Source organism: Rhipicephalus sanguineus, chromosome 6 (assembly GCF_013339695.2).
Source record: "Rhipicephalus sanguineus isolate Rsan-2018 chromosome 6, BIME_Rsan_1.4, whole genome shotgun sequence".
NCBI classification, from domain to species: Eukaryota; Metazoa; Arthropoda; class Arachnida; order Ixodida; family Ixodidae; genus Rhipicephalus; species Rhipicephalus sanguineus.
This window is the reverse complement of record NC_051181.1, coordinates 143,329,962-143,355,955: the sequence shown is the minus strand read 5'-3', so window position 1 is coordinate 143,355,955 and position 25,994 is coordinate 143,329,962. Positions and strand designations below refer to the sequence as shown.

The 25,994-nt window shown below is 45.9% G+C and overlaps 1 protein-coding gene and 1 long non-coding RNA gene across 2 annotated transcripts in view; both read left to right on the top strand.

The window, feature by feature from the left end:
* LOC119397613 (uncharacterized) overlaps positions 1–25,994 on the top strand; it is a 124,568-nt gene that overhangs the window by 97,608 nt on the left and 966 nt on the right. The window contains exons 31-39 of the mRNA XM_049416613.1: positions 11,876–11,938; positions 12,250–12,340; positions 12,714–12,808; positions 13,114–13,192; positions 14,231–14,311; positions 17,282–17,368; positions 18,920–19,026; positions 19,897–20,185; positions 20,881–21,007. Coding sequence (XP_049272570.1) covers positions 11,876–11,938; positions 12,250–12,340; positions 12,714–12,808; positions 13,114–13,192; positions 14,231–14,311; positions 17,282–17,368; positions 18,920–19,026; positions 19,897–20,185; positions 20,881–20,972 — 984 coding nt within the window. The 3' untranslated portion in view covers positions 20,973–21,007. The remainder of the gene's footprint in view (positions 1–11,875; positions 11,939–12,249; positions 12,341–12,713; positions 12,809–13,113; positions 13,193–14,230; positions 14,312–17,281; positions 17,369–18,919; positions 19,027–19,896; positions 20,186–20,880; positions 21,008–25,994) is intronic.
* Positions 3,009–10,203, top strand: LOC125759039 (uncharacterized). The gene is made up of 3 exons (XR_007416636.1): positions 3,009–3,167; positions 7,246–7,315; positions 10,159–10,203. It is a non-coding gene; the product is annotated as an uncharacterized LOC125759039 (long non-coding RNA).

Below are 25,994 nucleotides of genomic sequence, written 5' to 3'. Positions count from 1 at the left end.
TCGCGCAGAAGGAAATCGGCGACATCTGTGGCGCAGCTTGTTGGAAGAGCTCTAGTGATGGCGTAGCGTGTGGCGTAGTCTGTGGCCACAGCTATCCACCTGTTGCCAGCAGAAGACAGGGGAAAAGGGCCGAGTAGGTCCAAGCCGACGCGAAAGAAGGGTTCGGACGAAATGTCGAGGGGTTGAAGGCACCCAGCCGGAAGCGTCGATGGTGTTTTGCGGCGTTGACATTTCTCACACGCCGCGACGTATCGTCTGACGGAGCGTGCGATACCTGGCCAATAGAAGCGACGGCGGATTCGGTTGTATGTGCGGGACACACCAAGGTGACCGGCAGTTGGAACGTCGTGAAGTTCGTGGAGTACAGCGGAGCGGAGGTGTTTGGGTACAACAAGCAGCAGGGATGGTCCGTCTGGATGAAAGTTGTGGCGGTATAGCGTACCATTCTGGAGTACGAACGAGCTATGAGATCGGTCCGAAGGTGAGGCTTCGAGGCTTGTGGTATCGGGTGGGCGACAAGGAAACCCAGCACCTCCACCAAATATGTTACGTGAGTGACAGTCGCTTTTACAAGTCGCTATTCACAAGATATATTTGCAAGAATGGCTGCAGCACTGAGCAATCCGGCTCCGAGCTCGAGCAGCTAGCGACCTTCGTCCTCTTCGTCGAGCGCACACGCGCGTCGACAATATGGATTCCGGCAGCCTACATGTAGCAATATGTTACTTGAGATATCAGTAATCTCAAGCCGCACTGCAATTTTTGCGGTGCCGAAGAAAACAATAACCTCGTGCTATTCCATTGTCCTTAATTGAATCAGGGCGATTTTGATTCGGATTTTTTTAATTAGCATTAATAATATATTCTAACCTTCTATAATTCATTTTCACATGTGACCACTTTTACCTATAAATTATCCGTTTCTTGGCCAATCCCCCAGAGTGGGTGTGAGCCATTTATAAAGGTCACCATCATCATCATCACCATTGTCCTCGATTTGCCTAGGAGAGAAAAGTCCTTTTTAGCGCGCTGCGGCGACCGGACGACCTGCCACTTTCCGTACAGCTGCTACTAGGACACCGTCCCCGTCTCTCGTAGGCCCACAAGGCAGAGAAGGCACTCTTGTGCTTCTGGAGGACGACGGGCTTGTGCGAATGCCTCTGACTTAATACGGCGATCTGGGCGAGTTGATATATTAACATCATCGGGTAAACGTGCAGCGCTTCGTCCTTTTTCTGTGCCGCGCTGCACGTTTACCCGAAGAAGCCTCTGACTTGTGCAGTCCCGCACGCGTCACTGAATTTACTGCCTTCTCTTCCCCTGCCCTCCTCTCTCTTTTTCTCATCTTCGGACTCCCCTTCCCTAATCCCCCATGTAGGGTAGTCAACTGGAAGCTTTCCTGGTTAACCTCCCAGCCTTCTGCCGTTCTATTTTCCTTCCTTCCTTCCTTCCTTCCTTCCTTCCTTCCTTCCTTCCTTCCTTCCTTCCTTCCTTCCTTCCTTCCTTCCTTCCTTCCTTCCTTCCTTCCTTCCTTCCTTCCTTCCTTCCTTCCTTCCGTAATCTCACAAGTGGTAAATATTATAGGGAAAGGCGAAATTACTTTCAGGCGTTGTTTACCTAAGACGTGTCGATACCCACGCGAGCCCTAAATATGCAAAAGTATGCCGAGGTTATAGTCTTCCAGCGTGACATTTCGTCTCGCAGAGCGCTTCTATACTTGGAACAGAGAGAGAGAGAGAGGGGATGCATAGAAAGAGAGGCTACGAGCCAGGCTGTGGGGATGCACTGCTGGACATAAGAAGTTCGAGTGTGCGGCGAGATATAGCGACAGCTGATACCGTACTGCGCTGAGATCAAGAAAGTGGCACGCTGTTTTGAACGTCAAGTGGCGCTCGCCTCTGTCAACAGCTGCTTTGGTCTTATTTGTTACTACGCTTGCATTGGCCCTTCACCGGCGTTTGTTTGCTAGGCAAGCGTCGAACAGAGTTCTTGAAGAAAAATTGTAGCGCAAAACAACACAAGGGCACTCAGGTATACGGGACTGGTGCTGCCTGTCCTCGTGTTGTATCAAACTACAATTTTTCTTGAAGAAGTCATGAAGCAACTAGCCCAACAAAACGTTTTGCGAAGTTGAACAGAGATGCGTCTCTTCACGTCGCCGTCGCTTCCAGATGAATACAGCTCTTTTATGTCATGGCGCTTCGTGATTACGCAGAGCGTACTATAGGGTTAATGGAGATGCAAACATTAATGATATATACTGGACATGGTAGCCTGAACGTTGGCGCACAAATGAGGCGCTGGCTTCTCCTCAGCTCTCGAATGTACCGAGCGTACGACATACAGGGCTTCAAATTACGCAAAAAGCAACGTCCCCGCACTAACCCCAGAATGTTTAAAAAGACCATGTTAAAAAGCGTTCTTACAGTAGCACCAGAAAAAAAAGTATATACGGGGCACGTAGAATATACAGTTTGAAGAACACCATGATACTGCGATGTAAAGTTTCAAAAATAGCGTTAATAATGTCACCTAGTAAGAAGTTTTGTATTCACTGGGTGGTACGTAGGCTATATGATGTAGATCAATTATCACGTATAGACACAACAGTCAACGCAAAGTAACCAATAATGACATACACGCAGATACGTCAAAATTATGCGAACATAAAATTCGTATACAGCGGCCGACAGTGTCGTTGTCTTTAACAAAAATTTTAATGTTCTTAAAGTCGCACGTCTGTAAAGCTCTTGTTGGCCCAAGCGAGTCTGCACACTATTGACGTCATTGGTTTCTCGTTTACAAACACGACGCCTCTATATAGGTGCGAAGGGTGAAGAGAATGAAAAGTGAAATGGAGTGCCAGCAAAACAAGGGGCCCTTCGATTTCAATCTTGCCGGTGCTGCCACTGGCCAATCAAGCGGCGCCTGCGGCGGCCGCGGCGGCGTAAACGGCGTGACGTCACTCAACGGCCGGGCGACCTCAGCGCACGTACGCGCGACTCCCCGAACGAGACAGACCGAGGAGGTATAGACCGCTCGCGAGTCCCGGGCAATAACGTTGGATGCTAGCGTCGGCGGCGACGTCGAGAGCGAAGGTATATACACCGACCATGAGCGGCTACCTCGGGGACTTGAGCGAGCGTCAGCAGGAGGCCCTCGAAAAGGTGTGTGGATATTAACCGAAGCTTCTATGAATTACAGGTTTCAGCGGCGGCGGCGGAGGGCACATTTCGCGACAAAACACGGCACCGGCGAGCGTTATACGGAAATGCGAAAGTGCGCCGGTCACTTGCGTATATGTATGCGCCGTTTTCCAATAACTGATGATGGTGATAATATCTCGATCGGGAGCTTGTCGACGACCAGCCGTTTCTGATGTGGAAATCTGACCTTTGATCGAGGTGACTTGTCAATTCCCGTTGCCACGGTTCATTGTTACATTTCATTGTTTCGCGCATGACCGTTGTTGTTGCCTGTAGCAACAGAATTGTTGCGCGCTCCTAAGCACGTGGCTGAGGGTCCAATTCCCCGCAATGGAGGAAGGAAACAGTTAGAAGGGAGCATTGCACAAGGCGACAGAGAGAAAGAAAGAAAAAAAAATTGGCGAAGCTTGAACTAAGTCGCGCAAGGCTTGAAACAGCGACGCTGGACGATTCTGAAGTCTAATCTGATTGCTTCTAAGTTGTTGCTGCTCTTTAGCTAGGTTAGTCACGACACGGATCTCCAAACTCCAGAACTGAAGGCTAGCACCTCTCATAGAACGACCCTTTCTTTATCTCTGCGTTTTTCTCTCTCTCTTTCTCTCTCTTTCTGTGTTTCTTTTTCTTCCTATTTCTATCTCTTTCTATATATTTCTGTGTCTTTCTATCATTTTATGTCTCTATTCCCATTATTTCCCTATATTTTTTCTCTCTCTCTCTTTATTTCTATAGCTTTCTCTCCCTCTCTATTAGTGAATTAGTGGTGAGTAGTGGGATTTGCCAAATTTCTTTGGCACATACCCGTTCACGATGATGATGATAGTTTTCTGATAGGCCGCACAAATTACGGCTTGCTGAAAGCGCTTCGCTGTTTAAAAAAAAAAAAAAAAACAGTAAGTCAGGCACGCCCACGCCAAGCTTCGCTTGTCCCCATTTTCCCGGTAGACGAAGAGCTCCCAATGTTTTTGCAGCCCCGCAGCCGCAACGAGGAGCAAGCGTCCGCTTCTGAACGCTGCATTCCGGTAGTGACCTAGAACACGAAAAAAAAAAAAAAAAGAACGCGTCCGAAAATCTATGATGAATAATAATATGTGGGATTTTACGTCCCAAAACCATGATTTGATTATGAGAGACGCCGTAGTGGAGGGCTCCGGAAATTTCGACCACCTGGGGTTCTTTAACGTGCAATCTATGATTATCTGATACGCGTCAACAGATGCCACGAAACGCAGCTTCATTTAGTACGCGACACAGGCCTTGCGGCAAGTACACAATACGCACGGGCACACCAAGAATTACGCATCCAGGGCAAGTCTGCACCGCAAAAAAAAAAAGGAAAAAAAAATCTGCAAGTAACAATGCACCTTGCTGTATAACATGTCCCTATACGATATGGCAGATTAGAACTAACAGACAACAAAGCCAAGGAAAGTATAGGGGATGTTATTTGTAGTAATTATGACGTAAATGTGAAGGAAGTGGACGAAAAGCACATATATACCTCAGGAAGCGAACGCCGCCGTAGCTCAGTGGCAGAGCATCGGACGCGTTATTCGAAGGTCGCAGGTTCGGTCCCTGCCGGAGGCAAGTTATCTTTTCGTCCACTTTACTTTCTTCACGTTTACATCGTAATTACTACATTGCGCGCCCCTGCGTTGTCAGTCATTTCAGAAGTGGCGTTTCCAGGCACACTTGCAAGCGAAAATCACCGCGACGTCAAAAAAAAAAAAGCAAATTAAGAAACAACCATCAAAGAGACTCAACGGGCACAAAGAAAGAAGGGAATTGTACGAGGGGCTCGTTTCTCTGTCAGACACAGCCAAATGAAACCAACAGACAATTAAGCCAAGGAAAGCATAGGGGACATTATTTATAGTTTTTAAGCCTATATATATAGTGTAATAATTACGACATCAATTGAAATGAAATAAACTGTACGAAAGGATAGATAAGATAGAACACGAGATATATCTAAAGCTGTATTATTGAATTATCATTATGAAATACGAGCAAGAGCAGTTTCACAGTTACAGAACGGTCCACAAGCAAGTAAAAAGGCAAGTTGAATAGATCGACGGACAAGCCGCGTCAAAATACCCGCACCAGCTTTCTATGATGTCACTTCTTTTTGATGGCATTTGATCGCTAGCGCCAGGTCAATTATTTTTATCTTTAAATATATAGGACTTAGAATCCATGACGTCACTCTGGCATAAACCGGCGCTGATGTTTCGGCACAAATTTGAAAAATTTATCGATGACTTTGATTTTGTCTTCCATTTATCAATCGACCCGAGATTGAAGAAAACCGATTTTTGAAGCAATATTTTATCAGTCTGATTTGATTTATTATTTTTCTTTAGTGTTCTGCCAATATTATTGACCATATAAGCGTATCTATTTCTCTCTGTGATGTGTTTTCATGTATTTATCAGAGAATGAAGATCTCGGATTAACTTTAACTGTCAGTACGTGACAGCTGAAGGCGTAATAAAATCAGAGACCAACTACGTTTTCAATTTACAAATGATTTTCAATTTATTGACGATTAAGTGGTGCACTGTACACTGTATTCATGCTGTTGCCTCGTGTCATTGGCTATAAGCTTGATTCCTATCTCGTATGAACAAACAAATAGATAGGACTGGAATGAATAGCACAAACACAAAGGCATGTTTTCTGAAGACCTTCGTCTGCTTTTCAGAGTTCTAGAGATAATCACAACATGAAAGAACACCAGCTATCTTAGTTCTCAGCGGCAACACTCCAAAGCCTCTGGAACACTGCGGCGGGTGCAAGTCTTGCGATATGTCTTGTGAAACAAGTAAATACATGAATAACCTTCTTTTTCCTTTTTTTTACCAAGAAAATCTGCTCCAGTAGTATCTTGAAAGTAAGGCCACGCGGAATACGACAGCAGCGCCACCACGTAATCGTGGTGGCGCTGCTGAAAGAAAAGCTTGTTGCCTTACAGTTCTGCGCATTCTAAATTTGTCAAGCGAGCGATTGCAAAATCTTGTCTAGGGGCAGCGTTGACGCGATCATGCCATCACACTATGTGCACTAGCTTTGACTCACAGGTGCGCAGACTGCGCATGGCAGGCTACCCGGACAACCTACTGTGTTCCATTGCCGAAGGTCTTCTAGAAGGCTTAAAACAGCCAAAAAAACTGATTAGTCGTCAGGAAAAGAGCCCACTTTCAAAAACAGCGGTAATTCCATATTTGCATAGGGTGTCTCATTGTTTAAAAAAAGTAGCACAAAAAGCAGGCATCAGAGTTGTCTTTTCAGCAAAAAGTAAGTTCTCTGGTATGTGCAATAAGGTGAACAGAGAAGACAGAGGGCCTCGCGTGTGTGATAAGAAACACGCCAAAAAGTTTGTTGAATGCTGTCATAACGCGGTGTACGAAATCCCCCTCTCATGCGGTCGCTGCTACATCGGCCAAACTGGTCGGTGTGTTAATGACCGCCTCAGGGAACATCGCAATCTAATGCGGGGTTCTGTGGGCAGCCACCTAGCTGCGCACAGCTCCGTATGCGGCTGTCATGCAATGTTCGATCAATGTAAGATACTTCGGCGATACAGGGATCAACGAGCACGTGAGATTTATGAGGCATTTTGCATTGACAAAAAAGGTGATATGTGCGTGAGCGTGCCTTCGTTAGCGCTCCTCACCAGGGAAATTGCCTATCTGTCTAGTGGATGATGGTTTTATTATTTTTTTCAGAAGCTTTCATAGAATTCGTGAACAAAGTTCCACGTCACTGTTCTCCTCTCCTTCCTTTCACGGTGCATGTGCTATATATACCCCCATGTACGGAATAAAACCTTGGTTGTAAGTCAGCGCTTGGTCCGTCTCTTTCACTGTCCCGTGTGTCGCGCTGTTTCTCGTATCGTTGAACATGTACCAACCGGCCCAAATACGCATCTTATTGTAATCGTGACGTCAGGCTCTTGATCTTGCCGATAATGACACTGCACATTATTTACAAAACTTGTACTATATAGTCGTTCTATTGGTGGTTGTTTTGTTCTTCGCAGTTTCGTCATGCTGTGAAAGATGTCAGGAAGCCTTCGCACACGGACGCATTCTTGCTGCGCTGGCTGCGAGGTAAGTGCGAGTGTATCACGTGTCAGCATGCGAGCGCGTGTCACGTATGAGCACGCGAGCAATGTACAGCAGTCCTCAGTGACACCTAAGAATGGGTCATCTTAGCTAGCGTAAAAAGCGGAAGTGCTCATTTACACGAAAGAAGAACCTGCACGTTAACGATTCGCATACACACGATCGTGTCACAGCCCCGCCAAGGTGGTCTATTTGTTATGGCGCTCGACTGCTGACCCGGAGGTCGCGGGATCGAATCCCGGCCGCGGCGGCTCGATTTGCGATGGAGGCGAAAATGTTTGAGGCCCGTGTACTTGAATTTAGGTGCACGTTAAAGAACCCCTGGTGGTCGAAATTTCCGGGGCCCTCCACCACGGCGTCTCTCATAATCATATCGTGGTTTTGGGATGTTAAACTCCAGATATTATTACTACGATCGTGTCACACTGATGATATTTTATTAAGGCGCAAGCCTTAGATGCCTCGTCAAACGCGAAAAGCGACCGTCGGCGTCAACACGAGTGACGCAAAAAAAAAATCATCACGTGATGACGTCTCCACATGACGTCACGAATTGCCAAAATTTTGTGACGTCACTGTGACGTCATCACATTACATCGTCGTTTGGTCAAAGTTGGGCCGATCATGGAACCAGTGCCAAACCAGATGAGGTGAAGAACGCTTGCAATGCCTCCGATCCTGGAGGCAGTGCAAAGCCACGTTGGGTGCAAACAGCTTTTCGGATGGGGTGAGGCAGGGTTAATGCATCGACTGAGAAGAAAAAGAAGAAAATGGATTTTAAGTGGTGTTGTTGCTTTGCGAGATTTAAAAAAAAGAATGCGCTTTTGAGCCTTTTTCTCGACGCAACATGCTTGACGAACCAATGCGTCTGCCAAGTATAATGTTCCATTTACACATAAGAACTAGACGCAATAGGACTTGTGATGTGCAAGCTTCTTAAACGCTAAATAACGTCGTGGGATCGGGGTAAAAATGATATAGAAGGTAAAGACGTTTCAGGGTGTCACTACAACATACGCATGAGAATGTATGGTGCGAAATAATTTCACATCTGCGTACGCTGAGCGCAGCAGTAATTACTCGTCGCGAAGGGCAATTTCGAGTTCTTTCTGCGCACCCCAGCTAAAGTATTACATTATTACCCTTCGAATGAGGAAAAACGTTGAGGTGCGTTCTCTTACAACGACAGCCAAGAGCACAACGAGGCATACGAAACAATATTGGAAACAGCTGTAACAATCTAACTGCACGAACTATATATAGTTACTCGTCTTGACTCTATTGTTGATCCAGCCCTTCGATGATTGCGCGTCCCTCTTAGTTATGCTTCAGCACCTTCGAATGTATACAAACAACCTCAAGGCACAGAGAGCGGAAGAAGCCTATTTGCAATGCCACTCACGACTTTGTGTTGCAATCTGATTGCATAACGAAAAAACACTTGGCCATAGGTATGACGGTGTCTATAAACTCGGATTAAAAGACAATGGGTTGCTAATGACGCGTATTGTTTGTCTTCGTTTATTTTGTCACATTCATGCTTTGTGGCACTGATGCACGCAACTGTAGCGGAAGTATGGTACTGTTGTATATTTCTACGCATAAGGCACGACTACTGGTTGACTGAATTACACATTTACTTGCGAGCAGTAAACATGTTGTTTGTAGTTCGCTCGGAGACTTCTTTTGTGCGTTTGTACGACGTTCCGAACACATCTGTATGTTCTTTGTCGGCAGTCGTGTTACTGATGGTATAGGTGGCGGTGTTGCTAAAGAAAGCTCGAAGTTTACAGCAGGTTCAGCAAAATTTACATAAGCTGAAAAATGTAAGTGTAGCGCCAGGTACTGTTATAATTAGGTGCGCAAACTGTCCTTGCAAATTTGAATAACGCCACGTTCGGATTTAACAAAAAATAATTAATAGACCTAACTCCACTGAAAGCTTGCCGGTCACCGCAACGAGCATTGCTTATTAAATTAAGAAGAATATCCGCTTTTATAAAAGTTTACCCATTTTTAAGCGTATAGCAACGCGCCTGTTGTCGGCTCGTCGGCTCTCGTTCAGACGCATGCTGCAAGTCGCCGCTGAACGCGATGCAGCTGTGTTGTCAGTGAAGACTCATTACATGGTCGCACCTGTTCATCTAAAAATGTCTAGAATACTGCAAAAATAAAGTACACGCAGAGAATCTACTGCCATCTCTTGGTTGACGTGAGCTGTTTCAATGCTGCCTTGTTGGTGGTAAAGCAAGAATGACGAAACAGTGCGTTCCCTATTTTCTTTAAAGCCAGTTCTTTACCAGCTTTACCGGCTAGATTAGGTCAGTACCGACAGTCATACGCTTGCATTTGGAACTAAACCACGCATTAAAGGTACTAAAACATTAACGTTACAAGCTGCATTATTGTTTTGAAGCAGCAGACAGATCAGACATGATCCCACAGCTTACGGTGACAGGCTAGAAAAATGCGCGGTTGTATATGGCGTCATTTTTAGGGGTCGATCTTTAAGGAAGCGTCGCTTCACTAGTGATAAAGAAATAATGACTTTGCACAGGACCACAAGACATATTTTAATGTGGTACCGTTTGCAGCGGCTTCCATTCGGAGGGTTACCAAAGTTCAAAGCGAGCGAGATAGACAGCATCGGTAAACCGGTAAAGCCCATCGCAGCGTCCAGCGCATGCGCATCTCGGACAACTTATCTCGGACAAACAGTATGCAAGGGGGATTGCGTAGCTATACTTAAGAATATCTACATGTGCAAGACCTCAATAGGTGCACGTGTTAATTGATTTCCCACCTCGCATGTGGCGCCCCTGAATCAGCGCGGGACTTCGACGTGGCCAAGGCGGAAATCATGTACCGAAAGGCGAGTATCCATTATGAACGCCCCTTGGCGAAGATGCCTTTCACACCGTTTCTCTCCATGTGGACTATATAGCCTGACGGACGACACCTGTACTATATGGACAGAATGAATCACAAGCATGTTACTTACGCGCCATTGCTGAATAGCATGATCGATCAGCGATGCACACTAACGTCACCATCGCACATTTGTGACCACTGTAGTTAGCCTCCTTGCCTTCCCTTGTCTATCTCTGTTTCTCACTATTTATCAGATTCTCAACCGTATCAAGTGGCTGCTTGTCTTCGTCTTTCTTTCGAGCTATTTCACACACGCCTATCTTTCGTCCCCTCAAAAGAAGGTGATCGTAGTACCTTCTTTTCTTATTGCGAGCCTCAAGAACCGTTATATTTATCTAAGGAGTCGACACTTCAGAAAGTCTTGTCAACCAACCTCCAAAGAAAGAGCTGTACTTTTTTTTTCGGAGCTGACAAGCTTTCATTTTCTTTTCTTTTTCGCGACTTCTCCTAACGTATTTACTCAAATGTAACGCGAGCTTTTTTTCAAATTTTTGGTATTTTTGCGTTGCAATTGAATACCGTAATTCTATTTTTTCTTGCTGGACCGAATGAAAAGTCACCCCTCGCGTTACAATCGTGGTCGCGTTACAATCGAGTAAACACGGCATCTTCCTTTCTTCACTACAGTACCTCAATTTAGTTGGTCTAATCATCCTTTGTTAATAGCACCTGTTTGCAGGAGTTGGAGAAGGTTATACAGGATCGCTGTGTACTATATTCTATGGCGTTTTGTTCCCTTCCTAAGCCTACTGAAGTAATAACTTACATTCTTACATTATCATATAAGTAGCGTGACCTTCTACGATGATATAGCAGTGTTATTTTTGTTTGTTCCGTAGATGTAACTGACTCAGGCCTGCGTACTGTTGCCACGTTGTCTTTGTGAGAGGTGTTAATCATTGTTCCTCTTTTTGGTGCAACATACCTTGTATTTATCTTTAAGCAGAAGCGCACTTTTCCTAACCTGTGTTTTGTTTCTGTTCGTGGCGCATTTCTTAATCCTGACTTCACTAAGAACAGTCGGCAGCAACGGATTCATGCAAAGCGTAGGGACAGACGAGCTCATCCGGCAATTGTGTGGTAGCTTGTTTCTTAAAACAAAAACAGTGTCTACGACCAAATAGAGCGACACCATCATTTGCTCACTGAAGAACTGACTAAAGTTGGGAACATGAACAACAACTAGATTCAATATAAGGAGTGATCCTGCGCTGATACTGCCGGACCCCAATGTAGGCAGCTTGTACTACAACTTCCCGTGCTGCTCAATGAGCTGTCCATATGAATTTGGGACCCGCCACGGTGGTTCAGTAGTTATGGTGCTCGACTGCTGACCTGAAGGTCGCGGGATAGAATGCCGGCTGCGGCGGCCACATTTTCGATGGAGGCGGAAGTGCTAGAGGCCTGTGTACTTAGATTTAGGTAAACGTTAAAGAACTCCAGGTGGTCGAAATTTTCGGAACCTTCTTCTACTGCGGCGTCCCTCATAATCATATCGTGGTTTCGGGACGTTAAACCCCAACTATTATGATTATATGAGCTTGGAAATGCTCATATACAGCACAACGTAATTTTACTTACTTTGTTCTAATTTTCTCTGTTCAACACACGCAGGACCTCCAGTGGCGCAAAGATAACGGTGTCGACGACTTGCTTCACAGCTACAAGATACCTGATGTACGTACACAACTGATATCAAACTGATAGCTGCTATATATTTCACAGCCGCCTCACATCTTGACTTCTCAATGTCTTCCTGATTCAACAGTCATAACTTTGACCTGGGATCGGGATTTAATTTCGCGTTCATGGGCCAAGATAACTGTCAAGATTACTAAGACACTTATTGATAATCCTCGTGTAAACTTGGCCATACAAGCTATCGATTGGCCACAGATGCAAAAGTGCCCACAAAGCACTCAGAGCCACGCAACATTCCGACATCGCAAAATTGTCCAGTGTGCAAGCGACATTGTCCACTATTGCAGGAAATAAAGGAGAACTTTCCCGGCGTTGTCATCCACCCGTGCAAGGACCGGCGCCCTATTTGGATAATTCCGTCATGCGTCGATATCAAATGTAAGCTGTACTCAGTTTATGCTCTTAATCGCACGGTGACACATTCATTGCATGATAGCAGTGCTGGCGGTAACGCGTTACAAGTAACCCCTAGAAAACTGTGCAGTCATGGCGCGCATTCAGCTCTGTTTCCTATCGCACGCGGACAGACATTCTCCACGCATGCACATAAATTTTTATAGTGAACTTATCGCTGTGTCTTAGCGCTGTACGCGCACGTGGGTACGTTGTGTCTGGGAGCCTTTTCAAAGAAGGAGAAACAACTGAGCAAGGAAGATCGCAAGCTGCTAAAGAATCCTTACTGAGCTTCACTATACACGACTGCAATGCAACATTTTAAGTTTGTTTTCTCATGGCTTTCCTTCTGGCGCAGCACTAGTGGCAGCTATATCACCAGCCGTGGTGCTGCGCCACATCGTGTACATGCTGGAGTACTTGGAGTCACTGAAGAGATCCTCCTCGCAAGAGGTGAGACGAGCGCAACTGGTGTATGTGTGGCAATACACACCAGTCTTTCGCTTCTAAATTTAATCAACGAGGAGGCACCAAAGTACACTGCACTTTCTTGTAAGAGTGCGCTAAAACCTCAAGCGTTCAAACAATTTAAGTGCTGTCGTGTTGGTATTTTACTAGTGTACTACTTCACACTATACACTATACACAGGTTCATGTTTCATTAAGAAGCTTCCCCCCTCCCCCCTCTCTCTCTCGTTCGCGAAAGCTTAATGATCAAATGGTATAGACTTTACTTTTCTTCATTCTTGCTCTACTAGATGGACAAAGAATTGGAGTCCCAGTACCTGGTGCTAGATTTCGACAGGTTTAGCCTGCTTCAGGTGTACAGCTTGCAAGGTAAGCAGCATCTATGTCTGTTTTTCTTGCTTTCTTCTTTAAAATACATGTACATAGACCGAATTGGGCGACTGTTCATAGAATGCTTCCTAACATCATTATACGTAATTTCCTTAACTGCGCGTAGCACGGAAAAACAACAGCGCCATTTCACAGCGCGAACAGACGCCGGTGTAGATAACCGTAAGCGTGCGTAGCTTACTTTTAGTGCTAATATCGCTAGATTCTTGTCGACGCAGAACTCGTCCGGTAACTGTCGAGTTCTGAATGCAGCAGCCATTAGTAGCGTCCTTGGTCACGAAGATACGTTGACTATTTTTACTGGCAACCCCATAAGTGAGGGAGTATATGAGTAAATCACGTGTCGGTCAACATTACAGAAAGGACACGCGCATGACAGCAAGAGGGGAAGGAAAACACGTGCAATAATGAAGTGCACACAGCTGCGACTATATTTTCCCAATAAGCCAACTAGAGCCAAGCCGCAAGTATTAGGAAGTAAAGCTCCTAGATTGTAATTTCTCTTGATCAATTTTTCCGACAGTGATTTCCAGTCTGCAACCGTAAATTCACATTCACTTCGTCTGGTGGCATGTGCTAACTTGTCTAAGGAGCATTAGTGAGTGCGTGGACGGTAAAAACGAAGGAATTTTTCTTCATTAGGAACATAATGCTCAACGAATGCGAAAAGTCAAGCAAAAACGAAGCATATATATAATATGCTCGGTTGTATGCTCGCTGCAATACAGCATGAAATTCAGTCACGAGACCTTAGTTTTGGTGTGACCATATTGCCGTCCTCTCGCACGTCATTAAAATACGCCACAGTTGTTCTTAGGTTTCTTGCCCACGAATAGAGACTCCGTTTACGAGGGTTAAGATCTCAATGTTGGGAGATAATGAGATGTAAAAATACAACTAAATACCAATTGCAAATTCAGGTTGCATGCAGGACTCATTTCCAGGTGTGACGGTGCCACACTGTTTTGTGTGTAGGGCAGCTGCGTCGTTCTGACTTTTTGCTTTCTGACAATGCAGCTATGAAGATTGTCACTGACATGCTGAAGACGATAGAAGAACACTACCCTGAGTGTTTGGAAAAGTGCATACCAATCAACGGTGAGTTTCTGTTACAAAAATGCAACTCTCGAGGTTTCATAAACCCAAATCCTCAATCATCTGTGATCGCTCAGACCAGTACCAAGAATGTCATCGGCACATAGCAAATAGCATATAGCCGGGATAGGTCATTGACCTAGTCTTCTGCCGTCCTTCACATCATTTCTCATGAATTTGGACAGTGTGTACATGGCGAACCTGAGTGAGCACAGCGTCAATCGCGCTGTCAAAGAATCTGATTTTACTTTGTCAGTAGCCGCGTGTTCCACATTCAGGCTTGAATCAACGAAAGAAGGAAATTTAAGGGCTGGTTTTTTTGTTAGGCATAATCACTGATAGACAAAATGTTCAGAAAACCAACAGAAAATGAAGCCAAATAAGGTATAGGGGACCTCATTTCATCATCATCAGCCTGTCTACGCCCACTGCAGGGCAAAGGCCTCTCCCATGTTCCGCCAATCAACCCGGTCCTGTGCTTTCTGCTGCCACGTAATACCTGCAAACTTCTTAATCTCATCTACCCACCTAATTTTCTGTCTCCCCCTCACGCGTTTGTCATCTCTTGGAATCCAGTCAGTTACCCTTAATGACCACCGGTTATCCTGCCGACGTGCTACGTGTCCGGCCCATATCCATTTCTTCTTCTTGATTTCAACTATGATGTCCTTAACACCCGTTTGTTGCCTGACCCACTCTGCTCTCTTCCTGTCTCTTAAGGTTACACCTATCATTTTCCTTTCCATCGCTCGCTGCGTCGTCCTCAATTTAAGTTGAACCCTCTTTGTAAGTCTCCAGGTTTCTGCTCCGTAGGTAAGTACCGGTAAGATGCAGATGTTATATACCTTCCTCTTGAGGGATAGTGGTAGATTACCATTCATGATTTGATAATGCTTGCCGAATGAGCCCCAACCCATCCTTATTCTTCTAGTTATTTCACTCTCATGGTTCGGCTCCGCGGTTACTACCTGTCCTAAGTAGACGTACTCCTTTACAACTTCCAGTGTCTCGCCACCTATCGCAAAGTGCTGTTCTCTGCCAAGATTGTTCCACATTACTTTAGTTTTATGCATATTAATTTTCAGACCTACTCTTCTACTTTCCGTATCCAGTTCAGTAATCATGAGCTGCAATTCGTCTCCCGCGTTACTCATCAATGCAATGTCATCAGCGAATCGTAGGTTACTGAGATACTCTCCATTAACTCTTATCCCTAACTCTTCCCAATCTAGGGCCCTGAAAACCTCCTGTAAACACGCGGTGAATAACATTGGAGAGATCGTGTCTCCCTGCTGTACGCCCTTCTTTATTGGGATTCTGTCGCTTTCTTTATGGAGGGCTATAGTGGCTGTGGATCCGCTGTAGATTTCTTCCATTATGTTTATATAGGCTTCGTCGATGCCTTGATTCCGCAGTGCTTGCATGACTGCTGATGTCTCCACCGAATCAAATGCCTTCTCGTAATCTATGAAGGCTATGTATAGGGGTTGGTTGTATTCCCAACCGGATTAATAAAAAAAAGATCCGCGTGATGATGGAATTGTGTAAAAAGGCCTGGGGTGCAGCCTCACTGGCGACCACAGCTAGCAATGCACTCCCTCACCAGAGCAGGATTGGCCACCCTGGTGTAGTACTTGGCCACTACCTCCCACATGAATACACCAGGGGACCTCATTTGCAGTCTCTTAAATGTATTGTAGTAATTATGATATAAATGCGAAGAAATTAAAGTGGACGAAAAGACGACTTGCCGCCGGAAGGGACCCAACCTGCAACCTTCGGATAACGCGCCCGATGCTTGGTGAAATGAAGGTTCTCGTAATCGCTGCTGCTCATCATTCGTGGATTGAGAAATTCTGACATTCACCAAAAGTAAGTTTGTTAGTGAGGTCTATAATTATTACCTTGCTCACAAACTATCGGGCGCGTTATCCGAAGGTTGCAGGTTCTGTCCGTGTCGGCGGTAAGTTTTCTTTTCGCCCACTTTAATTTCCTCACATTTATATCATAATTACTACAATACAGTTAAAAGACTGCAAATAACGTACCTTATACCTTCCTTGGCCACATTGTCTGTTGGCTTTCATTAACATACAGGCTTGAGGGGCACGTGAAGGGGATGTACTCCTGTCCGTCGTGACGCGGGTTGTGATGTTCCTTTTTGTAGTAAAGATGCGCGGAAGATCGCCATTCCTTCATTAGTGACATGTTCTTTCGTGTGGCCACCTTTTCCATTTTGCATTAAGCGCTGGAAGGTTCTCAACGATGTCGTGTTTTCAAATAGCCCAACTTTTTTTATCTACTCAACTCTCTTGATCCATTTCTTTGAAACTGATTTCCGGTCTAGAACTATTAAAAGGTCCCTGCAACACTTTTCGAAGTAACCATCACGTGTCTTCATTAAAGGAGTGTATTGCCTCATGAATCAACCACTGCAAAAGTTTTTAGAATCCGTCAAGTACGAGTGAAGTTAGAGATTTGACGCACAATGTAATTGCTTTCTCTCTTCTCTGGTTCCGACGAGCGCGCTGGAAGCTAAGCAAGGAGGGATGGCACGGGGGAAAGAAGTTATATCACGCGCGGGTGACCTTGAGTACCTTTTCTTTTTTCTTCTTCGAACGCGCCGCTTACTTTCAGTGTTATCGCGAGCGCACGTGCGAGCACGTGGCGCCTCCCGCGGCGGTTTCGGTTACTATGCAGCTCACGATGCTCAAATAAGCCAATGGCTGTGAATTTGGGTATTCGGCGCGGTCATTTGGGTATATGGCATCCTCTGTAGGAATAAGAGGGAACGATTGCTAGCTGACCTTTAGATTTAGTTGTAAATTCCAGGCCGCGTGCTGCGCTATAATGTTTGACTTGAGTGTTCTCAGAAGCCTAGACTACCGATCGGCAGCGTTTTCTGACCATGCTGAAAAAATCTTGCAGTGCCCCTTAATTCACATTGCATAAGTAACTAAATGCTTCTTGCAGCGCCGTACTTCTTCCCAATATTCTGGCAACTGGTTCGGCCATTCCTGAGCCAAAGGACAGTGGAAAAGGTGGAAGTGTATGGCAGGGGTGAGTGCGCACCAGCTCGCTGCCTCTTCTGAACAAGCAGTGGAAATGATGGCTGTTAATCTGGGCGGCTGAAGTAAAGTAGGTGACCAATATCTCGCCTCCTGTGAGTGTGCACGATCACTTGAAGATGAAGATTTTACAGAAGTGCATCTGTGGTCTGGCTACTACAATGCGAAGTAACCGGACCATAGATGCGGTCTGCAGCCTAGGCAGGATTCGAGACACTGGCGTAGCCAAGAGGGGGCGGAGGTATCAACTCTCCCTCCAACATACCACACCACGCGCATCTTAAAAATTCACAGGGTCCCTTATGCGTTCACCTAAGACGACTCGAAGGCGAAAGACATCTTCTTTCTCAGTCGATGTATTGATCCTCCCCCTTCATACAGACGTCACTATTACGTCATGAATCTGGTGACCTGTGACGCCATGCTAGACGTCACAGGTCCACGTCATATTACACAGAGGTCATGTGACGTTTGGTACGGCGACTGCGCACACACAATCACTTCACGAGACTTTTGACCGACCGTAATTAACGCGATAGCGTTAAAGAGCCCGTGTCGCAGAAATTTCTGTGTCGTCGTCGGCGTTGAGTGAAAAAATCAATGTTTGAAGCCAAGAAATCGCCATGCATGCAAATAATAGAAAATGATGCACACGAGGTGGAATGGAACCCAGCCCTTCGGCGTGGCAAGGAGGTGTTCTACCACAGAGCCATGCCAGTGCTTCGAACTGCACTGAAACTAACTTTCATACTCCACAAACATACGCGTCCTGTGTACAGGTGTCACAGTGCGAGATGTATTATCGCAGTAAAACGTGATACACGTGTACATTGCCATCGGGTGTCACAGCATGTGAATTGCATAACGAGTTGGTGGTTTAAAGCCGGCCGCCCATTATAAAAGGCACGCACATTACTACGCGTATCTCTTACGAACACGTAGTGTGTGCATCGCAACTTCGAAAAAGTATCACCCGCGTAAGTGCTGCTGGTTTAAAGCATGCCACCCATTACAAAGGCCACACACATTATAGTGCGCGCATTCTCTTAGCCACCCGTAGTGGGTACACTTAGTGGGCGACTGAACGTAATGAGTCTAATGACAAGCGAAACAGAGCGCGATGAGGATGGAGCCGGATATCGCTATCGCGTGCACTCTTAAAGGCGAAGCTTAACCATCCCCCAAATTTTTACTTTTATTTGCATCATTCGTGTTGACGCCGACGCCGGTCTCGCCAAGTGTCGTCAGGTCTCGCCAAATATCGAAGAAGCTGATGCTGACGGTCAACTTTCGCGTTTTATGAGGCCTCTAAGGCGTTTTCAGAGTATAACATCGCGACGAATTCCACCGCTGCAGTAAATCTGTGCCCAATGTGCCGCTGTGGCGCCCTCACTCCTTAAGAAAGCGGGTCGAAATATCTGCGCCATTGCGTACGTTTTCGCACCATTTGCGAGACATTGCGAATGTGCAGAATGTATTAAAGCATGCACTATAGCGACGTAATGTGTTTACACAGTACTCTTTTTTTTCCATCCAACTATAGAAGGATGGAAGGAGCGGCTCCTTAGCATCGTCGATGCCGGTTCCCTTCCCGCCATCTGGGGAGGAAACATGACAGGGACTGACGGAGATCCACGGTGCAGACATAAGGTTGGTTCAGGGGAAGCCAGTGGCGCACACCGTGAACTAAAATACGAATTTCTTGTATTAAACGACTGACCGTCCCATCATTTGCTTTTGCGTATATCGGCGGCAGAGACATGGTTAGTATGTTCAACTGATCAAACCACTAGCGGGCTACTTGAGATGACATTTGAAATAATCGGGCATAGTATCTCTAAGGAGCTGCCACGCAAAGTTAAAGCATATTTGTAGAGTGCTCTCGTGGTCGTACTGAAGTGAAGCGCTTGAAGACGCACGAGATTGGGTAAGCCATGACATGCACGTGTACGTACATATACACACACGGTGACGGTCGCGTCAGCGGCAGTTTATGCGTGATGTGCCGTAGAAGCGTGGACTTTTGGCTAGTTTGTGAGACATGCGCGGTTTTGAAGAGCGAAAACTTGAAGATGGAACTACATCGACGAAATCGAGTACTACTCGCTTTCATCGATGTAGTTTCATCGTCAAGTTTTCGCTCTTCAAAACCACACATGCATAATGTATTTCCTGTAAACGCAGCATTGAGACTATAGCTACTGGAGAGTACAATGATATGGCTTCGGAACAGCTACAGTCCTTGGTGAACACAGTTCGGACCTTCATCTCGACGTGCGTGTCTGACCCGTGTCGTCATAACGCTTGTTAGAAAAGACGGAGGGGATAAAACATGTCTCACAGACTTGCCTTCAACGATTACGTTTACATATTGGCCACAAATAGATGTGTGCGCTTTGTCAAAAGCTTAGCATCGTATTGCAGGTACGCAGCTAGCAGTGAGAGCACAGCTAAACGATCTGCTTTGAGGCCATCGCAAGAGAAGGCAGCGCATTACAGCCAGCTTTCGTTTTCTTTCAGGTTAACTATGGCGGACGGTTCGAGGAAGGCTTCGATCGCGAGGCACATTCTCTTTTCTGCGAGGACGGTGTCCAGCGACAGATCATCGGTCGCCGTGATAGGTGGGAACTTCCGGTCAGGGTGTCCAAGGTGGGCGCTCTCCTCAGCTGGCGCTTCCAGACGGCAGCTGGGGACTTAGCCTTCGGGCTGCGCATGAACGACGGAAAGTCCCTTGTGCCACTGGAACGCATCGAGGCATGCAGCTATATCCCTCAAGAAGGCAGCTGGCAGTGCGATGCACCGGGAACGTGTACGTATTGATGACTTCGAGGCAGCAACGTGTTGCTGCCTCGAAGAAGACAAGACCACTTGCCGAAACGTCTCTAGCGACACCCCGTGATCAAGATTGTTGTGTGTAAAAATCCAAAGTTAAGGGGAAGAGGTTGGCTTGAAGTGAAAGAGAAATGTCGCTGGAGCCTTTTGGCAAGTGCACTTGTCTTAGTCAGGGAAAACACTGCCTTCCATTGAGCGACAGTGTCATTGATGTGGCGAAAGGTGCTCATTTCTGCAACCCATAAGGAAGCACGGCGCAGCGTCCTTGCGGGGAGGGAAAAGGTAATGAAAGAAGAGAACGGAAAGGAGAGGCAACTTTCGCGATATATGGGCACCCACACAACCCATGCACTGCTCGCGGTACCTATCTTCTCATTACAGAAACCGGTGGACATGCCCGGCGCCACTGGGCGGGAGGCCTGTATGGTGATGGTGGGAAGCACTGGTCTTCCTTCGCCACCGTACATATTCCATCTGGATTTATTGGGTTGAGCCCATCCGTAAATCTCAGATGAATTTTCGAAGACACGCGCATGCTGTGCTCAGTGCGCAGGTCCGTATAGGTGATGTTATTTCCGCCGTGGTATAGAGCTAGCATACGACAGTATATCGTGGGCAAATGTCGGTGCTACTAGTGCGCTTCTGAAACGTGTTTTCTTCCTTTTGCTGCAGACGTGCTCGAGTTCGACAACACCCACAGCTGGCTGAGCAGCAAGACACTGGCCTACATGGTGGACATACGCGCACCTGAAGAGACCTCTTGACAGCCTGACGCACTCTAAGAGACAACAGAGTAGAGGTGCGGGTGTGTTCGTTATACAGGTTAAAACGAGCACAGCGTGGAAACGAGCATTATAAGGGTTAACGTAGACGCTCGTGTAGCTTGGTACCCTAAGAAACGGGAAGGTTGTTAAAGGACAAAAAGAACGAGAGAAGACAGGTTACCGCTTCAACCGAAAGTGCATACTGACGTCGCAGTTATTCACTGAGGTTTTGTAGAGGTTGGTTTCTGAGCTTGAGGTGGTGTATTCTTGTCGTGGTACTGGGGACGAATTGCAACTAAGGCTGAAGTTCAGGGCAAGATGGAATCTTGAAGAGCTGGAATATTCTTGAACACGGGGAGTCGCTGGAGGCAACGTTTCGGCGAGCGGTCTCTTCTTCAGGGAAGCCGCTGCTTACCTTAGCGCGTGTATGCGTATGCTTCGTACCCTCTCCCCCAACGAAAACTCTCCTCTCCTCCTCTTCTGTTCTGGTTGGGGAAGAGGGTACAAAGCATATACATTCACACGCTAACGTACGCGCTTGCTTCCTTGAAGAAGACAAGACCGCTTGCCGAAACGTTGCCTCCTGCGACACTGACATGTCCGAGGGAGTTCCCCAGCATGACGTTTCGTCTCGTCGAGCACTTCTATATTTGGAACAGAGAAAGACAGAGGAGAGAGAAAGAATGAGGGAGCCAGAAAGAGGAATATAGGATGCATAGCAGAAAGGGCTATGGGCCAGGCAGTGGGGATCTAGCGTTGGCCGATAGGAGTTTGCGAGTGTGCGGGGAGACATAGCGGCCTCTGATACAGTGTGGTACGGAGGTCACGAAAATGGCATGGCGTTTTGAACATTAACCGACGCGTGCGTGTGTCAACAGCTGCTTTGGTCCCAATCGTCGCTGTGCTTGCTTTGATCCTCCACGGATGCTTGTCTTCTTGGCAAGCGAGGAGCAGATAAGCACGTATCTACGTTGCAACCACTCCCAGATAAATCCAGCTGTTTTGCACTATGGCGTTTTGTGATTACGTGGCGCTTTGTCGGGTGAAGGCGACACAAGCATTGATAATATGCTGGACATGGTTGCCTGAATGATAGCATAGCATTCTTTTTCAGGTGCTGTGTGCTGCTGCTACTACTACTACTACTAATAATAATAATTAATATAACAGCAATAATAATAATAATAATAATAATAATAATAATAATAATAATAATAATAATAATAATAATAATAATAATAATAATAATATCTGGGGTTTGACGTGCCAAAGACACGATATGATTCTGCGAGGCACGCCGTGGGGGAGGGCTCCGAGCGGCCACGATCAAACCCGTGACCTTCGGGTCAGCAGCCGAGCAGCGTAACCACAATACCACCGGTGCGCACAGACGGTACTTATTATATATATATATATATATATATATATATATATATATATATATATGCAGTGCAGGTGAATGCACGAATAGGAATGCTAAAGCTAGCGATTTGTGCAAGCGGTTGTCTGCTCTTGAGACTTATGGTAGTATTCATTTTTTGATTGTCTTAGCAGATACGAAAGAAGCGCCCCTGTGAACATATTGTCTAACAACATATATCTTTTGTGCATTCATTGTGACCATGGTTTGTTTGGATGCCTTGTAGTTGGCATGACACCGCGCCACTGTCATCGCTGGAACTAGCCGCTATTGATTTCAGAATGAGTTCCAAGCCATGACGACATACATATCCCAGGCCAACCGTTGCCTACCTCGACCCTGATGGTAATGGGAGGCATGCGTCATTCTACTGGTGCTCAGCCTTTTATCGCGTTTGAAAAGAAAGAAAGCTACGCCGCAAAGTACAGCTACATTTTTCCAACTGGCTCTACATGGAATCACAAATAGGGTTTTGTTTTTGTTCCGCACAAAAGGGCCTTCGCGCCAGCCACGTCATACGTTTCTCGTTCAGAAAACGTGAAGCTTATCTATAGTATATAGGCGCGACGCGTGCAAACAACGGAGAGTGAAATGGAATTCTAGGAAAAAAATGAAGCTCTCCGATTCTAATCTCACCGAGGCTGCCGCCGCGCGCAGCGTATTTCTGTACACTAATGAATGCAGAAGCGGAACTTCCGGTTTCCGTCACATGCGAAAGAGTCACGTGACCTGAAAAGCAACATCACGTATGACGTAACTGGTAGAGAGGGACGTCGCTGTCGGCTCTGGTTCTGGCAGTAGCGACGCTCGAAAAGCAGCGAGAGCCGCGAAGCGGCACGGCGTGGGCCCTACAGTGACACAGGCCAACGACTGACCCTGGCAAAATAGCGATACTAATGCAATGCCAGCCACAACCTTTCCCTTTCATTCAAATACTGGCGGTACTAATGAAACCTACAGACCGTTAAGCCAAGGAAAGTGTAGATGACATTATTTGTTATTCCTTTAACCGTATAGCCTAATGATTCTGTCTTAAAGTGAAATGAATTAAAGCGGAAGAAAAAATCACCCTTTCCGTCGGTTGGATCTGAACCCACACCCTTCGAATTACTCGTCCAAAAAGAGTCTTCCACACTCACCACCTTGGCTACGAGTGGCGCTGGCTAACACTCCCTGGTATTGAACACACTAAGTGCTTATAAAGTGGACGAGGGAGCGCCTTCCATCGTAGCTCAATTGGTAGAGCGTTGGACACGTAATTCGAAGGTTGTGGTTTCAGATCCCGCCGACGGAAAGGGTGCTTTGTCGTCCACTTTAATTCCTTTCAACTGCGGTCACAATCATTACACTATACAGTTAAAAAAACAACAAAAAATGTCCCCTATGCTTTCCTTGGCCTAACTGTCTTTTGGTTTCATTAGTCGTGTCTAGCAAAGAACCGAGCCCCTCGAACAATTACCCTTCTTTCGTAAACCTTTCAGACGCGACCTATTAAAAAGCGTCTGTAAGTGCGTCCAATTTACACATTATTTCAAGGCGCTCACTATTCTAACGCAACAAAAATATTGTCTTAATACATTGATCTATGTGTTTTATGTTAAATAACCTTAATTAAATTATAATAAATATATATTTATCCTGAAGCAATTAACGATCTATTTTTGCATAAATACAATCAAATTTCAGGCTAGAAATACATTGCAAATTCGTTTTCGGTTATGTTCATATGGAATGAAAAGAAGTTATACTTTCTACGTTGTTCGCGGAAAGCGGCACGTCGAACGACTCGACGAACATGGTAGGGTCTTCAGAAAAGTAATTATATGCAACGGTACACTGCAAAATGAACACACAATTACTACGCAGGAGGTTCAATTCATTGAAAACTCAACGCATCTTACTCTTTCTTAGCAAAAGCAAGTGATGTTCACAAGTGTGTACAAAGCGTCTCAAAGGGTTAAATATTGGCGGTAGTATGATGTCATACTCAGGTCACGGGGACTGGAAGTTCAGCTGCCGCGCTCTTTAGGGTACGGAAACACGCGACGGGCGCTAGCGGTGTGACGTGACGGAACGTCAGCGCGACCTTGCACGCACGTGCACTGGCGTCCCCCCGATGGCCGTGCGAGGCCATCGGAGGAGATAGGTCGGCCGTGCGGCTTTGGCAAATAACGGTGAATGCCAGTGTCGGTGTTACGAACGAATGATGCCGACCATGAGCGGCTGCATCGGAGATCTGAGCGACCGTCAGCGAGAGGCCCTCGAAAAGGTGGGTTCGTATTTTTAGGTCTCCGCAGCTGCGGCGAGGGGCAAGCGTACGTGTCTGAACGCTACTTTTTTTGTTATGGCCTAACACGTAAAGAGCGTGCGTGAAAAACAATCACCGTTGATACACTTCTACGGATGCCACGAGGCACCGCTTCATTCCGTACGTGACACAGGCCTTGCAGCACATACAGGGTGTTTCAGCTAACTTGCGCCAGATATACATATTTTTTTTTTTCAAATTTCGCGCATTCTAAAGAAAAACCGGAAAAAATTTAAACAGGGAATCTATCCTAGCATAGATGAAATAATGCGGCGCTTCTGAAGAAATGTAATAACTTTTCTATTGAGCATCAGTTAGAATTGCTATTTCAAACGTTAATTAAGCAATCCCTGTTAATTAGCCCGCTTATCGGATTGGCAGTTATCTTAGAATGGATGAAACATTCCGACGTTTCGGAACAAGTGCTACAACTTTTCTCTAGAGATTTTCCACTCGATTCCCTAATTAAGTAGTTAATTAAGCAATCTTTGTTAATTACCCAGATTGTCCGATTGTCGGAGAGCTGGTGGGCACATAGCTGGTCCTGGCTTGGCTAGGCTTTTACCCTCTCACCTCTCTCTTTTTTCCACCCCTATGCTTGCTCTCTCTTTTTGCTATCTTTTTGTGTATCTCTTTTTTTCTATCTCTTTTTTCTTTCTCTTTCTTTGTCTTTCTATCTTTTTTTCTCTCTTCCCTTTCTTTCTCTCTTTTTGTCTTTGTCTTTCTTTCTATGTCTTCCTTCCTTTCTCTCTCTCTCTCTCTGTGGCCGTTCTCTCGCCTATATTTTTCTTTCTTCCCTTTCGTTCCATCTATTTTCTCTTTCTTTCTATTTCTTCCTTCCTCTACCTCTCTGTACTCTCTCCCCTCCTCCTTTCCCTCCTTCATCTCACCCGCAGATCTCTCCACCTCACGTTCACTTCCCTTTCCTACCCCCTTGCTATACAATACTATACAAGGCTATGCATAATGTGCCAGCATGCCTGGTTAGTAGTGATGCAGAACTATCGATAGTACTATCGATGCTATCAATAGCTGAGTCACTATCGAACTATCGATGGTAAAAAATACTATCGATAATAAAGTCAATGGTATTATAGATAGCATAAAATCGACAGCGTGAACTCATTGCAGAATAAACTTGGTTCCCCGCGCGCATGGTACATAGTGAAGCCGGAGGAAGAGGCTGAAGGGCAAGAAAGTTAATATGCTTGTGCTCTTCACCAGAGTGCTTTGCTGACACATGATCATAAAGTCAAACTGTTCGGCTGTAGCGGAAAGGAAGCCGTCAGACGTG